The sequence below is a fragment of the Oppia nitens genome, unplaced genomic scaffold (genome assembly GCF_028296485.1).
Source record: "Oppia nitens isolate AA-2021 unplaced genomic scaffold, nextdenovo-longstitch-racon4-pilon3 scaffold1_pilon_pilon_pilon, whole genome shotgun sequence".
Lineage (NCBI taxonomy): Eukaryota > Metazoa > Arthropoda > Arachnida > Sarcoptiformes > Oppiidae > Oppia > Oppia nitens.
Window position 1 is genome coordinate 8,229,060 of NW_026533199.1, and position 12,999 is coordinate 8,242,058.

Consider the following 12,999-nt stretch of genomic DNA (forward strand, 5'->3'; position numbering starts at 1 on the left):
ATTTATAAACAATATATCATTTGATACGATAAGAGACCAAATAAATCATTTGTTGTTTGATGTCATTCATCGATATATCTTTCGTGTCTTTCAAACCATCGACTACTCTGTCAAACGTTAATCAAGTCTTTAGTAAACCAGTTGTTGATATAACTGCTGAAACAAAGACACTCAAAGAGTTATGTCGTGTGAAACAATGTTTTTGATTTTGATAGTATTGTTGATAACAAAGACGGACACTTTGATGGCCAATTCAAACGATAGTAATGATAGTCACCAATTGATCCCTTTGGTGATCAATACGTGGAACTTCATGAATGGCACACAAAATGGTATCAAATGTTTGATTATATTGTTTATCGCGTGAATTGTTGTGTCAATCAATGCATTGCATAATACTATTAATATTTAAAGCATTCATTTATTGTGTTTTGCATTGCATTACACAAGACTTACTGTTTTTTATGTATTGATAGCATGGCTTACACTGCAAAAGGGCGGATCAGCTGTCGATGCCATCGAAAATGGTTGTTCAACCTGTGAAAGGGAACAGTGCGACCATACAGTTGGATGGGGCGGTAGTCCAGATGAAAATGGAGAGACCACTTTGGATGCTATGATTATGGATGGGTTTGAAATACATTTAGCAGATGACAAAAACTATTTAAACAATCCTTATATATGTTTTTATTACCCGAAGACCAACCCATAAAGTGGGAGCCGTTGCGGGTCTCAGGAGAGTTAAAGATGTTATATCAGTTGCTCGAAAAGTTTTAGAAAATACTGAACATAGTTTACTGGTCGGTGATTTGGCCACTAATTTTGCCGTTCAGATGGGTTTCAAAGAACAAAACATATCGAGTGATTGGTCTGAGAAGACATATCAACAATGGAAACAAAACAATTGTCAACCAAATTATTGGCGAAATGTAGAGCCCGATCCTAAAACGTCGTGCGGACCATATAAACCAGTCAAACGAGAAACACCACAAGTTGATCAAAATCTAGTTAGTTATGATAATCACGACACCATCGGAATGGTAGTCATCGATAGCAACGGTAACTTAGCGGTTGGCACATCAACTAATGGACTCAGGCATAAAATTCCGGGGTTCGGTATATTTATAACTTATATTTTATTATACTAAAAGCATTTATTATTTAACAGTCGAGTTGGTGACAGTCCTATACCTGGTTCAGGTGCTTATGTGGATCAAGATTTTGGTGGTGCGGCCGCTACTGGAGATGGAGATATCATAATGCTATTTCTTCCCAGGTTTGCTATTTATTATTAATACTGTCACTAATTTGTTTGGTTATCAACTACGGTAACTAGTTATCAAGCGGTTGAAAATTTAAGGAACGGTATGAGTCCAAAGGCTGCGGCTAATGAAGCCATCGGCAGAATCATCAAAAAGTATCCCAAAGCTCAGGCAGCTATTGTGGTGGCCGACAAACACGGCACATACGGTACCATTTAGTTATATTATTTAATATTAGGTTATTAACTATTTTTTTGCAAACTACTCAATTAGCCGCCGCCTGTATTAATATTGACGGAGGCTTTCCATATTCAGTAAGTAATCCAACCCTAGGAAAGGCTACCTTACATCGGGTCGATTGTCTTAAACTTTAAACCATTTATACAGTTATTGAAATATGATTTAATAAATAGTTCTTTCATATTAAGTGGGAATTATGTTAAATAAATTTTCGGGATAATTGGTTTCCGGGAACGCTATTTGATTAATGCGTTGCGGCCACCACTCAGGAATCCATGTCTTCATTTTGAGACCACTTTGAATATGTATCAAGTCTTCAATAGGAACTTGAGTTTCGTTACTTAATACCCTAAGACATGCGATCCCATTGAATCCCTTTCTATTCCTAAGTGTACCGAAATTTCGGATATATTTTGAACTGATGTTAGTTGAGGGCGGAGGCGAGTGTTCGTACAATTCTGACTGTTGGCACACAAACTGGACGGGCATTATTCGCTTGACTATTGGTTTCTTCATATAAACTTTGATTGTCTTTTCCTCAGATGTATATAAACCTACAAAAATCATAATAACTTAAAATAATTGATTCAAATTGTCAAATGAATTGATTATACCTTTGTCTACAGATATTGCGTTGAGATAATCACCGTTTAATTCAAATGGAAAGTAAAATCCGGATAACATGTCTTCATTTCCTTCACTTACACCTAATTTATATTTATAACTCCTATAGTGACCGATATTTCCTTCTTCAATACGTTTGTCTTCAATAAATGGTAAGATGTCCTGAAACTCTTTACCACCGATTCTACTTAATAATCGGTAACCCAATTGAGGCAGTCGTGGATCTGTTACTAACTGGAAGTCATCGCTAATTACTTCCTTAAGAATAAAGTCATTGTTTTCATTGAACCGCTCATCATATGTCTTCGGTATTAATGCCCACAAATCAATGTCATCAACGGCTTCGACCCGAATGTTTCGGGTTGTGTTGTATGCAATCAAAAGTCGTCTCAAAGCGGGTGCTAGACTTGCGTCGACCTAATGGTTAAACAATACATCATTTTAATTAATTGCACAAAAAATAATACCCAAATCTGACCTCAAGTATGAGTTCGCCATCGCTTAATAGTTTAGCCTTATATACAAAAATATCGGCTAAAACTTTGCCCAAAGCCGACAATAAGAAGGTGTAGACACAACTTCTTTGTGACACTTCTTCACCATTTAACAGATGTCTCAAATCATTGGTTAAAAATGATTGCAAATAAATGAAACTTTCGGCGCCCGACACTCGGATCAGTCGTTTGTTTGTCAGTTTTACGGCACAAAAATGGGTTTTACGTCTATTGATGGCATTGATGATGACTTTACTCTTTAATGACAACTGTCTTCTCAATAAACACGACGTCAAAGGACACCACATTTGATGAGTAATCGTCTCTTTAAAAGTCTTCTCTAAGTATCTCTTAATTAAAAATTGTCGCAAAAGTGCTGCAAATTTCTGAATCAAAACACTTGAATCACGTGATCATACTTTACTTGTCTTTTCATAAGTACTTACTGTTAGTATTATAAATATGTTTTGTATTATAGATTCTGTAATTGAATTTAATATTTCATATGAATATTACTGAATGATTAACAGATATTAATGACATATATTTTTTAATAAACAGATTATAATAAATATTTATATTTTGCGATTTATAAAATACAAAATAATTATATTATTATTATATCAAATTTTTATTTAATATACGCATTAATTATAAAAAAATAATTATAATTGTAATTATAACTTGTCAATTAATAATATTATTAAAAAATATAATTTGTTTAACTCTTACTTATTATTTTTATAATAATATATTATTTTTAGTGTTAATGTGTATTAATCATTACTAATTATAACAAACGTTTTTTAATGATAAATAAAATGATATTTATTTGCATAGAACATCATTATTTTGAATTTTTAGTTTATTAAATGAAAAATAAGATTTATATTAACTTTAATCTAATAATTACATAATTACAAAATAATAATAATTAACATAAATATTAATAGTAATCACTATAATTTAAACTTATAATTACTATAATAATAAATAAATAAATAATAATAATAGTAATAATAATAAGATAATAATATTATTAATAATCCATATATTAAAATTCTATTTAGTGTATGTAATTATTTAAAAATCAATTTTATTTTATTTATTTTAAATTTTAATTATTTAATTTTTAATGGATTTTTGGTTTTGGAATTGGTTTTATTTGGTTTTAATTAAATAAGGTTATCATAGCTTTATTGCCATTTTTGTTTTGGTTTTGTTTGTAATGAAACAGTTTTTTATATGCAATTATTGCATTAAAACTGTTTCATTGTATTCAGGGTTTTAACAAAATAAATGCCTGCCCTGGCAATGCCCAAATAGATGCCATAAATGCCTGGCATTTTGGGCATCTATTTTATTTGCCTGTCAAATTAAATTGCTAAAAAGCAACTGTATTTATAAAAATAATGTAATTTAGTCTTTTAGAGTGTTGATTAAGTAGACAATTAATTTACTTATTTTCAATGATATTACCTTTTAATTAAAGGTATACAAAACAAAAATATAAAAAATATATTATAGAACAATGTTTTATAAATTAATTAATAATTGAAAATTAAAATAATAGATGTCACCATCTGAAAATAGATGTCCAGGGCATGGCAAAGGCAGGACAGGCATTTGGCATATTTGGCATCTATTGTTTATGTCTGCCATTTTTAAAACCCTGATTCAGATATAACAGCAATGAATGGGCGGACCTAACAGTACTTAACTTTAATAAAGTGTTTGTAATGTTAAGTAATAAAATAATAATTCAATCAATTGAGAAAAAAATAGCGCTAGAGATCCTCATTTTAGTATTATGGGTAATACTAGAGGTCCTGTACTACTACTTGACATTAGTTTACATTTGATATCTATGGTAACTAAATATTTGGTCAACTTTTTTGACACTACTCTTAAATTACGTTATCATATTTATTGCTTACACAATAGCTTAATAGTAATAAATATGATAACGTAATTTAAGAGTAGTGTCAAAAAAGTTGACCAAATATTTAGTTACCATAGATATCAAATGTAAACTAATGTCAAGTAGTAGTACAGGACCTCTAGTATTACCCATAATACTAAAATGACGATCTCTAGCGCTATTTTTTTCTCAATTGATTGAATTATTATTTTAGCAATGAATTTAGAGGGCATTCGTGTCTCCACTAAGTTGTCATTGAATGAGACAATCATTGAATCAATCAGTTGTTGACTGCTATTCATTCAAATCACACATCAGTTTCAAAACTAATCCTCAGTTTTGTCTCACTTTTTTCAGTGCACTAAAAGATCTGTTGAATCAAACCATGACATCATTTACTATAACAACGGTTCCGACGAAGCCTTTCGAAGGTCAGAAACCGGGAACCAGTGGTTTGCGAAAACCGGTTAAGACATTCATACAAAAAGACTATTCAGAAAACTTTATTCAAGCGATTCTGGACGCCGCTCAAGACAAGACCAAATTAGTGATCGGCGGAGATGGCAGATATCATAACAAGACTGTCGTTCAAACCATTGTCCAGATGTGTGCCGCAAATAATGTAATTATCACCAAAACTTGTCACACATTTGACAAGTTTTGTCAGACTTGCATACATTCAATCTTAATCAAAGACCTTGACTTTTATTTGCTATTCATTTGTCTCACATTTTATCAATTAATTGATAACTCATTTTAAATTCATACTTTAGGTCAAACATGTGATTGTTGGTCAAAACGGCATTTTGTCGACACCGGCTGTTTCGGCAGTTATCAGAAAAAGACAGACAAACGGTGGTATTATATTGACTGCCAGTCACAATCCGGGCGGTCCTAACGGTGACTTTGGCATTAAGTTTAACACATCAAATGGCGGTCCGGCGCCCGAATCGGTGACAAATCATATTTATGAGTTGAGTAAAGATTTGACTCAATATAAGATAGTGAATGAATTAACAGTAGATGTCTTAACACTTGGTGTCCAAACTTATAATATCTCTGGAAATGTATTCACAGTTGAGATAATTGATTCAGTAGAAGATTATTTGGGACTAATGAGGGAAATATTTGATTTTAATACCATTAAATCGTATTTGTCTTCCGGATCACTCAAGATATTAATTGATGCTATGAATGGAGTGATGGGTCCATACGTTAAGCGTATTTTGATTGAAGAATTAGGAGCACCGACTGATTCTGCTGTAAGGTGTGAGTCATTGGAAGACTTTGGTGGACACCATCCCGATCCTAACCTTACATATGCTGCCGATTTAGTTAAGCAATTAGAGTCTGGAGTTTATGGATTTGGGGCTGCTTTTGATGGCGACGGCGATAGAAACATGATTTTAGGCAAAAATGCATTTTTTGTCACTCCATCTGATTCTTTGGCCGTTTTGGCTGATAATTTGGATTGTATTCCGTACTTTAAAATTGGTGGCGTCAAGGGATTTGCCAGAAGTATGCCAACTGCTGGTGCTGTCGATCTCGTGGCTAAAAAGATCAACAAAGAGATATTCGAAACGCCCACTGGTTGGAAGTTTTTCGGTAATTTAATGGATGCACAAAAGTGTTCACTTTGTGGTGAAGAGAGTTTTGGTACCGGTTCCGATCACATCAGGGAAAAGGATGGACTTTGGGCTGTTCTCGCGTGGCTTTCTGTTTTAGCTAACACTAAGATAAGTGTTGAAGAACTTCTTATCAATCATTGGAACAAATATGGCAGAAATTTCTTCACTCGGTTTGTATTAATGAAATAAAATAATTTTATTAAAAAAATTACTTTTATTTATAAAATTTTTATAGTTATGATTACGAGAACTGTGAGGCAAATCCATGCAATGAAATGATGACACAATTGGAAACACTATTATCTCAGACAGACTTCGTTGGAAATACATTTAAATCGGGAGAAAAGGAATATAAAGTGTTAATTGCTGACGACTTTTCATACAAAGACCCAATTGATGGTAGTCTGACCACAAAACAGGGAATTCGTATTATTTTCAGTGATGGCTCCAGAATTATCTTTAGATTGAGTGGCACCGGTAGTCAGGGCGCAACCATTCGTCTCTATGTTGACTGTTATGAAAGTGATTCGTCAAAGTTTAGAACCGATGCCCAACAAGTTTTGCGGCCACTTATTGATATTGCTTTACAAATATCCAAACTTAAAGAGTTTACCGGAAGGGATGCGCCCACTGTTATTACATAAGTGACAAATATGTGTCACTTATTTTACTTACTATTTGCCAATTAATATATGTATTGCCAGTAATTATACAGTAATTACAAGTACCAGTAATATATAATTCATCAATCATTTAGATAATTATGAATCAAATTGTTTTATACAACTGTTATAATTTTTTGAAATATATTTAATAATTTGTTGATTTAATTTTTGAAATTTTATTAACGGTAATAAAATAATTTATTAAGACTTTTGTTTAAGGATTAGTTATTTAAGTTGATTTGGTTTACTGAAGGACTGATGGCGTAGAAAGAGATGGTTTGTTCTTAGGGTTTCTAAGCGCCACATCTATTGCTTCTTTGAAAACAGTTGTCAAGATCTTTACAGGACTTCTACTGGCGTTTTGACCAAAAAAGCCTATTCTCCAGACTTGATCCAATGGTGGTACTCCGGCACTGATGACAATGTCATAGTGTTTATACAAATAATCAATAATGGCGTCTCTCTTGATTTGATCGGGAACTTGAATGACCAAAACTGATGTCAATCGTTTGTTTTCATCTTCGACCACAAACTTGAGTCCTATTTTAGTGAACTCTTTTTGTGCGATTACACTGAACTTTATATGTCTTGCAATCATTTTGTCTAAGCCTTCTTCCACTACCTGTGCTAATGATTCTCGAAGTGCATAAAGCAATGATACAGAAGGTGTATAGTGATAGACAAACTGTCTGTCTTCTGATTGACCCCAAGATTGGATTAAACGATTAAAATTCATTGAATAAGAGATTCTGTTGTTATCTCTTTTTTCAATCACATTAACCGCTTGACTGTTAAATGACATGAGTGACAGTCCCGGTGACAATCCTAATGCATACTGAGTATCAGATATCATGACATCGATGTTCATTTGATCCATAGCTATTGGTGCACAACATAAAGTAGCACTTACATCGACCATAAATAGACAATCATTTTTATGACACAACGCACCGATTCCTCGAAGTGGTTGAAGAGTGCCCGAACTGGTATCGCCGTGACAGAGGAACAGTACCTTTGGTTTGTATTGAGTTAATGTATTTTCGATAAAAGTCAATTCAACTAATTCTCCCGCTTTGGGGACATTAAGTCTAATTAGTTTATAATTCAAGTTTTTGGAAGTTTCGGCCAAACGTTCGCCATCGACCCCATGAACCTGTTTGTAGATATTTATTAGTTTTTAATATCTAAAACCGTCTAAATCAATACAAACCACTACTAATATCTTAGATCCCGGTTCTAGAAGATTGCTAATCGCTGTTTCAAAAGCCAGACACGCGGGACCTGATATGGCAAAAGTGTGGCGATTGTTGGTCTGAAATGTATAACGAATTCCGTCAGCAATTTCTGTTAATATTCGATGCAACTGAGGATCAGAATGTGGCAGAAGTGGGCAAATCATAGCCGCCCTGACTCTGGCCGACATATTTGCCATACCGGCGCTCATCAACAGCTTCTTCTGAACTTCAAATTTGTTTTGCAAACAATCAGGTTTTTCCACAGACATTGCTTATCATATCATCAAAAACTCATTCAATCATTAAAGCGGTTAAAAATATTAATTTTATTATAAGATTTGTATGAAATTTTAAAAATGAAGATTTTATAACATTATATATACAGAGAATTGTCGCGCGATTTGTATAACAATTAAAATGAAAAAATGATTGAGTCATCAGTTATCACCTGAAGTATACTTTTCAAGTAACTCCTGTTTCTTGCGGCGCAACAGCTCTTGTTGTACCTCTTCCTGTGTTGGTATGTATGGTACATATGATATGAACCGTTTGGGACCACTCGAGTCCAAGTCATCATCCAAGTCGTTGTCAACACTCTTATCATTTAATTCTTGAAACTCTTCTATACCATTGCTGGCCATTACTTCAGCCAACAATTGTTTTTCGAGTTTTTGTTCTTCAGCAACAATCACACCGTCGTCTTCATCTCTAAACCCATAATAGTCTGCATCAATGTCTCTCATGAGTTCCGCGCGTGTCTTCCGTGGTATAAGTGGTGGTTCGTGTGAGAATAGTTCACGAACACCGGGAAGATCTTTAGCGGCGCCAAAGTACTTATAACCACGATTTCCCACCACTTCTCGGCCCGTATTCTCAAATCGCGGACCAGTTCTGTAAAAAAAATGAAAGCAATGAATACGAAAAGTCTTGTAAAAGATGAAGAAATGTTGTCTGACTTATGTGTAAAACCGCCCAATTGGTGGATCCGATACTCCCAATGTCTTTTTTCTCTTAATAATTTGTTGATCTGATCGTTGAGGTCTCTGATCCTGAACTCACCTAATCCTGCGTTTTGTATTTGTGTTACTTTTTTGCTGACTTCTCGGATGATATCCAATCGCCACTTCTGTGCCTCTTTCAAGTCATGGCATTCAGAGGCCAGATATGGTCGCCTCTGTTTGTCGCCCGTTCCCGTGTCGTCCAGTTGTGATTGCCGCCATCGGGCCAAAGTGGTCATCGCTTTCTCGGCGTTTCGGGCCATCTCTGGTCACTTGAAAATACTTTTACCGAAAATAGTATTAAACAATATTTTTGACTTCAATTGTTTGAACACAACGTTTGATAACATAATACATACATAAATGACGTCAAACGGGAATATTTATACAAATGTTTATTGAAGAGTGAATGGGATTCGGGATTCGGGATATTCGGTAAATTAATTGCAATTAAAAACTATTATATTATTATTTTTTTTATAAAACTATAGTAAATATTTTATTTATAATTAATTTTAAATTTTTAAATAAATGCTTTTTATATTTGACATCTAAAGTATTGAATGTAATTTGAAAGTAAAATTAGACTTTTTATTAATTTATAGTATTTCTAGACTAAAATAATTATAAAATTTAATTAAATTGAGTATTAATTTGTATCATATTTCACTTAATTGTAACATTTGACTAATTTTAATGTATAACTTTTATTAAAATAAATTTACAACAATTTTAACACAATATAAATATAATAATGAAAATAGTAATATATATTGTATGAAATAAAATAATAAAAAGAGACGAGTATTTCAAAGAAAGCATATCCTGAGAGATGACCTATTGGTGACATCCCGTCATAAGTAGAAATCCTTTCCTAAACATCAAAATTACATGATTTCTGTCGTACTGATGATTCGTATTATTCAAATGCAACTCATGAGAGGTCAGTCTTCGGATATTATCATTGGGACCAATGATTATATTAGTGGCTTCAGTAGTCATGATAATAGCATTGATATTACCCTTAAAGCGCAATACTAGACATTTGTCGACCACTCCCGAAGAGGCCATTTCGTCAAAGTTGGCAAACACTAGTATTCGGCCCTTTTTAGGTTCAAATGTATACTCTATGCCATTAATACTCATATTTGTATTGACTGATTCACTAATAACAAGATTTTTGATGATTGGTCCCAAAAGTGACAATTTGTGATTCGGGATAATCACATCTTTGGGAAGTTCTACTTGTTTTTGTCGATCATTTCTTGCAAATCCTAATTTCCGATTTATAATATTCGGGAACAAACTGAACAAAGTGTTGAATTCAAGAAACCAGAAGTTATCACTCATTTGCACTTTGAAAGTCTTGCCACAAATAACTGCCAAACTTTGTTTCACTTGAACTAAATAAAAGTCAAATTTTTGAGCCGTGAATACAAAAAGCATTGGTTGATAAAGTAGTGGATCTTGAGATGAAAGCCCTAAAAATTGTGGTCTAATACATGTGTAGATAATCTTGTTTTCATTAATATCGCCATTTCCTGGAATAACAACAGTTGCACCAAATGCTAATAAGACAAAATGAAATCCCGATCCAAAGTCAATGGTCTGGAAGCCCGAGTCAAGTGTACCGATTGAACCATTTCTACGGACTATAAATACTGGTTCTCTCACTACTGCTATTGTATTAATGGCTACAACACATGCATTTTGTCCAATAAATACAACGATTTGACAGTTGAGACACTTGGGGTACTGCTCTATAGCTGATGGATAACCCTGTTTAACAACGGCTGGATTGTCACGAAAATCAATCCAATGATTGTCATCAACCTTATGAATAATAGGTCCGATCTCTAGACTTTTGTCTTCGTTTTTCACCTTAAGATATGGTGTATCGGTTAGGCCTTTGTTTTGTTCGACAACATTATAATAGTCTATAAGTTTTGCAACAGGTCTTTGTTTTGATGGCAAATTAGGGTCAGAAATGCCATTGATTTTAATCTTTTGAAGTAATACTTGAAGAGGATATTTATCGCAATGTAATAATAGTGTCGACATATCTGATAATCTCAATAATTATGTTTTATTAGCAATCATTGATAAATTTAAATTAAAAATATTAGAATATTTGATCAACAGTTTGTTAAAATTTGTTGAAATACTAATAATTTTTCAAAACAAATACTATCTAATAATTAATGTTTGATATGATATAATTGATTGCAATAATCGCCAAATATTATCGATTGTTATAATAGTGACTATAAATCTCTGACACAACAATGTTTTGATGGTTGGCGTGAACTAGAATTTCAGTCAAAAAATAAATAAAACTTTTTTTGTCATTACATTTGATATACACTATTAACGATCTTTTAAAAAAGTTAACTATTAGGTGATTATTAATAAAATGATATTTTTATTGCTGTTATGTTTGGTGATACACCATATAGTGATTGCAAGTGATCCGGTTTGTAGTACAAACTTTGTACTCTTATTTTTATAAAATGTTTGTAATAAAAAAAACTGTAAATATATTGATACATATAGGATGTCGATATTTGCAATAAGCCATCGATTAATGCAGGCGTCTATTCAGATGATGGTTACAGTTATATCTTTAAAGATAACTATTATTGGCGTACAAAAGATTTAGACAAATTCAATGGTATCATAGGATTTTCGGATTTGGTGGCAAATAAATGGCCAGATATTGTGGGAAACATAATAACAGTATTTACTTTACCACAATCGACTTCACAAAATTTGATAACAGTTTATGTTGTGGTCAGTTATTTTTAAAAATTAAATATATATTTAAAAAAACTAAATTAATATATATTTAATGAAAATCAGAAGAATAGATGGTTTTCGTATGAAAACGGTAACTATAAACAGGACGGATCCACTAATACTTGGCCACAATTTGCTGACATTAAGATTACGGCGGCATTTAATAAGGAATATATGAGTCCAAAAGTTTTTATATTGCATAACAATAGCAATAATTTCAATCTCTATGACTTTACATCAATTAAATATCCGTCTCTTTTGAGTACCGGTACGACAAATATTAACGATAAAATGCTTTTCTTCATTGAAAGTGATGCCAATTCTTCAGCCGTCAGTACATTAACCACTTTGACAGCACTTATTAATCCAATCGCTGCCCTAACCTATGATAAAAATCTGGTCTTAATTGCCATCGATAAAAGTTGTACCGTTAAACTAACTGATGATCGTTACATGAAACAGGCATATCTTCACTCAATGTTATAATTATTATATATATTTTTTATTAATTATTAATCTAATCTAATAGTGTGATCCCAATGTAACGACAACAGCACTTTTCAGTTGTCCACTTAATCTGAATCAAAGACCAGTAACTACAGGAACTATCACTACTGTAATATCGAGTGGTGGCGACAGTCAGCCTAATAATACAATTCTTGTTAGTAATACAACCATTACTAGCGAACAAAAATCGGTCGCTCAAAGTGACTCTTCCTCGAGTTGGCCATACATTGTCATTGTTGTGACAATTGTTGGTTCAGTAGTATCAATAGGAGTCGTAGTCTTGGTTTATATATTTAGCAGAAAGACCTCAAAGGGTGAAGTTATTTATATCGATAATTCACACAAAGAATTATCAATTGGTTCCTTACAAGTCAAGACCCAAAATTCAAATACCAGTAATTCAATTAAAAGTTAACCAAATTGTCATTTTCTATCAATTTTGTCATTAAATGATCAATAAACTAATATTTTCTTAATATGCTTACTATTACCGTAATATCTATTTTGTTAATTAAAAAAATGCTGTTTTTAATTTATTATATATAACACTAAAATACTGTAATATAAATATAAAATTATTATTATTATAAAAACAATATAATAAAATTTATAATAAATTATAATAAATC

The 12,999-nt window shown here is 32.5% G+C and overlaps 6 protein-coding genes across 7 annotated transcripts; 3 read left to right on the forward strand and 3 right to left on the reverse strand.

Annotated features, from left to right (window-relative positions):
* The first annotated feature begins 6 nt into the window (after window positions 1-6).
* Window positions 7-1,643, forward strand: LOC128952427 (N(4)-(Beta-N-acetylglucosaminyl)-L-asparaginase-like). The gene is made up of 6 exons (XM_054297826.1): window positions 7-332; window positions 477-630; window positions 701-1,111; window positions 1,169-1,276; window positions 1,337-1,470; window positions 1,536-1,643. The coding sequence occupies exons 1-6, from the start codon at window positions 182-184 to the stop codon at window positions 1,634-1,636; spliced, it is 1,059 nt and encodes a 352-aa protein (XP_054153801.1). The 5' UTR covers window positions 7-181; the 3' UTR covers window positions 1,637-1,643.
* Window positions 1,644-1,650: 7 nt separating this feature from the next.
* Window positions 1,651-3,072, reverse strand: LOC128952426 (putative transferase CAF17 homolog, mitochondrial). The gene is made up of 3 exons (XM_054297824.1): window positions 2,605-3,072; window positions 2,117-2,543; window positions 1,651-2,056 (listed from the first exon to the last, which is right to left on the reverse strand). The coding sequence occupies exons 1-3, from the start codon at window positions 2,926-2,928 to the stop codon at window positions 1,686-1,688; spliced, it is 1,122 nt and encodes a 373-aa protein (XP_054153799.1). The 5' UTR covers window positions 2,929-3,072; the 3' UTR covers window positions 1,651-1,685.
* Window positions 3,073-4,771: 1,699 nt separating this feature from the next.
* Window positions 4,772-6,920, forward strand: LOC128952424 (phosphoglucomutase-1-like). Its single transcript, XM_054297822.1, has 3 exons — window positions 4,772-5,163; window positions 5,315-6,339; window positions 6,405-6,920. Exons 1-3 carry the CDS (start codon window positions 4,801-4,803, stop codon window positions 6,811-6,813), a joined length of 1,797 nt encoding a protein of 598 aa, XP_054153797.1. The 5' UTR covers window positions 4,772-4,800; the 3' UTR covers window positions 6,814-6,920.
* A 102-nt stretch (window positions 6,921-7,022) lies between these two features.
* Window positions 7,023-8,358, reverse strand: LOC128952425 (alanine--glyoxylate aminotransferase-like). The gene is made up of 2 exons (XM_054297823.1): window positions 8,045-8,358; window positions 7,023-7,987 (listed from the first exon to the last, which is right to left on the reverse strand). Exons 1-2 carry the CDS (start codon window positions 8,336-8,338, stop codon window positions 7,079-7,081), a joined length of 1,203 nt encoding a protein of 400 aa, XP_054153798.1. The 5' UTR covers window positions 8,339-8,358; the 3' UTR covers window positions 7,023-7,078.
* Window positions 8,359-8,435: 77 nt separating this feature from the next.
* On the reverse strand, window positions 8,436-9,426 carry LOC128952428 (pre-mRNA-splicing factor ISY1 homolog). Its single transcript, XM_054297827.1, has 2 exons — window positions 9,026-9,426; window positions 8,436-8,960 (listed from the first exon to the last, which is right to left on the reverse strand). The coding sequence occupies exons 1-2, from the start codon at window positions 9,328-9,330 to the stop codon at window positions 8,507-8,509; spliced, it is 759 nt and encodes a 252-aa protein (XP_054153802.1). The 5' UTR covers window positions 9,331-9,426; the 3' UTR covers window positions 8,436-8,506.
* A 1,999-nt stretch (window positions 9,427-11,425) lies between these two features.
* Window positions 11,426-12,793, forward strand: LOC128952280 (uncharacterized). 2 transcript variants are annotated; one of them, XM_054297641.1, is made up of 4 exons: window positions 11,426-11,540; window positions 11,621-11,857; window positions 11,927-12,325; window positions 12,393-12,793. In XM_054297641.1, exons 1-4 carry the CDS (start codon window positions 11,481-11,483, stop codon window positions 12,783-12,785), a joined length of 1,089 nt encoding a protein of 362 aa, XP_054153616.1. In that variant the 5' UTR covers window positions 11,426-11,480; the 3' UTR covers window positions 12,786-12,793. The 2 variants fall into 2 exon arrangements, with proteins under 2 accessions (XP_054153616.1, XP_054153617.1); XM_054297642.1 differs by having other exon boundaries at window positions 11,930-12,325.
* The last annotated feature ends 206 nt before the right edge of the window (window positions 12,794-12,999 follow it).

Coding starts and splice junctions, on each gene's coding strand:
- LOC128952427 (XM_054297826.1), top strand. CDS start 182: ATGTCGTGTGAAACAATGTTTTTGATTTTGATAGTATTGTTGATAACA. Junction 1,112..1,168: donor CTCAGGCATAAAATTCCGGG/GTTCGGTATATT, acceptor ATTATTTAACAG/TCGAGTTGGTGACAGTCCTA. Junction 1,471..1,535: donor CGACAAACACGGCACATACG/GTACCATTTAGT, acceptor CTACTCAATTAG/CCGCCGCCTGTATTAATATT.
- LOC128952426 (XM_054297824.1), bottom strand. CDS start 2,928: ATGTGGTGTCCTTTGACGTCGTGTTTATTGAGAAGACAGTTGTCATTA. Junction 2,544..2,604: donor ATGGCGAACTCATACTTGAG/GTCAGATTTGGG, acceptor TTTAACCATTAG/GTCGACGCAAGTCTAGCACC. Junction 2,057..2,116: donor CGCAATATCTGTAGACAAAG/GTATAATCAATT, acceptor TGATTTTTGTAG/GTTTATATACATCTGAGGAA.
- LOC128952424 (XM_054297822.1), top strand. CDS start 4,801: ATGAGACAATCATTGAATCAATCAGTTGTTGACTGCTATTCATTCAAA. Junction 5,164..5,314: donor AGATGTGTGCCGCAAATAAT/GTAATTATCACC, acceptor TTCATACTTTAG/GTCAAACATGTGATTGTTGG. Junction 6,340..6,404: donor GGCAGAAATTTCTTCACTCG/GTTTGTATTAAT, acceptor AAATTTTTATAG/TTATGATTACGAGAACTGTG.
- LOC128952425 (XM_054297823.1), bottom strand. CDS start 8,338: ATGTCTGTGGAAAAACCTGATTGTTTGCAAAACAAATTTGAAGTTCAG. Junction 7,988..8,044: donor GATCTAAGATATTAGTAGTG/GTTTGTATTGAT, acceptor ATCTACAAACAG/GTTCATGGGGTCGATGGCGA.
- LOC128952428 (XM_054297827.1), bottom strand. CDS start 9,330: ATGGCCCGAAACGCCGAGAAAGCGATGACCACTTTGGCCCGATGGCGG. Junction 8,961..9,025: donor TTGGGCGGTTTTACACATAA/GTCAGACAACAT, acceptor TTTTTTTTACAG/AACTGGTCCGCGATTTGAGA.
- LOC128952280 (XM_054297641.1), top strand. CDS start 11,481: ATGATATTTTTATTGCTGTTATGTTTGGTGATACACCATATAGTGATT. Junction 11,858..11,926: donor TGATAACAGTTTATGTTGTG/GTCAGTTATTTT, acceptor AATGAAAATCAG/AAGAATAGATGGTTTTCGTA. Junction 12,326..12,392: donor ATGATCGTTACATGAAACAG/GCATATCTTCAC, acceptor CTAATCTAATAG/TGTGATCCCAATGTAACGAC.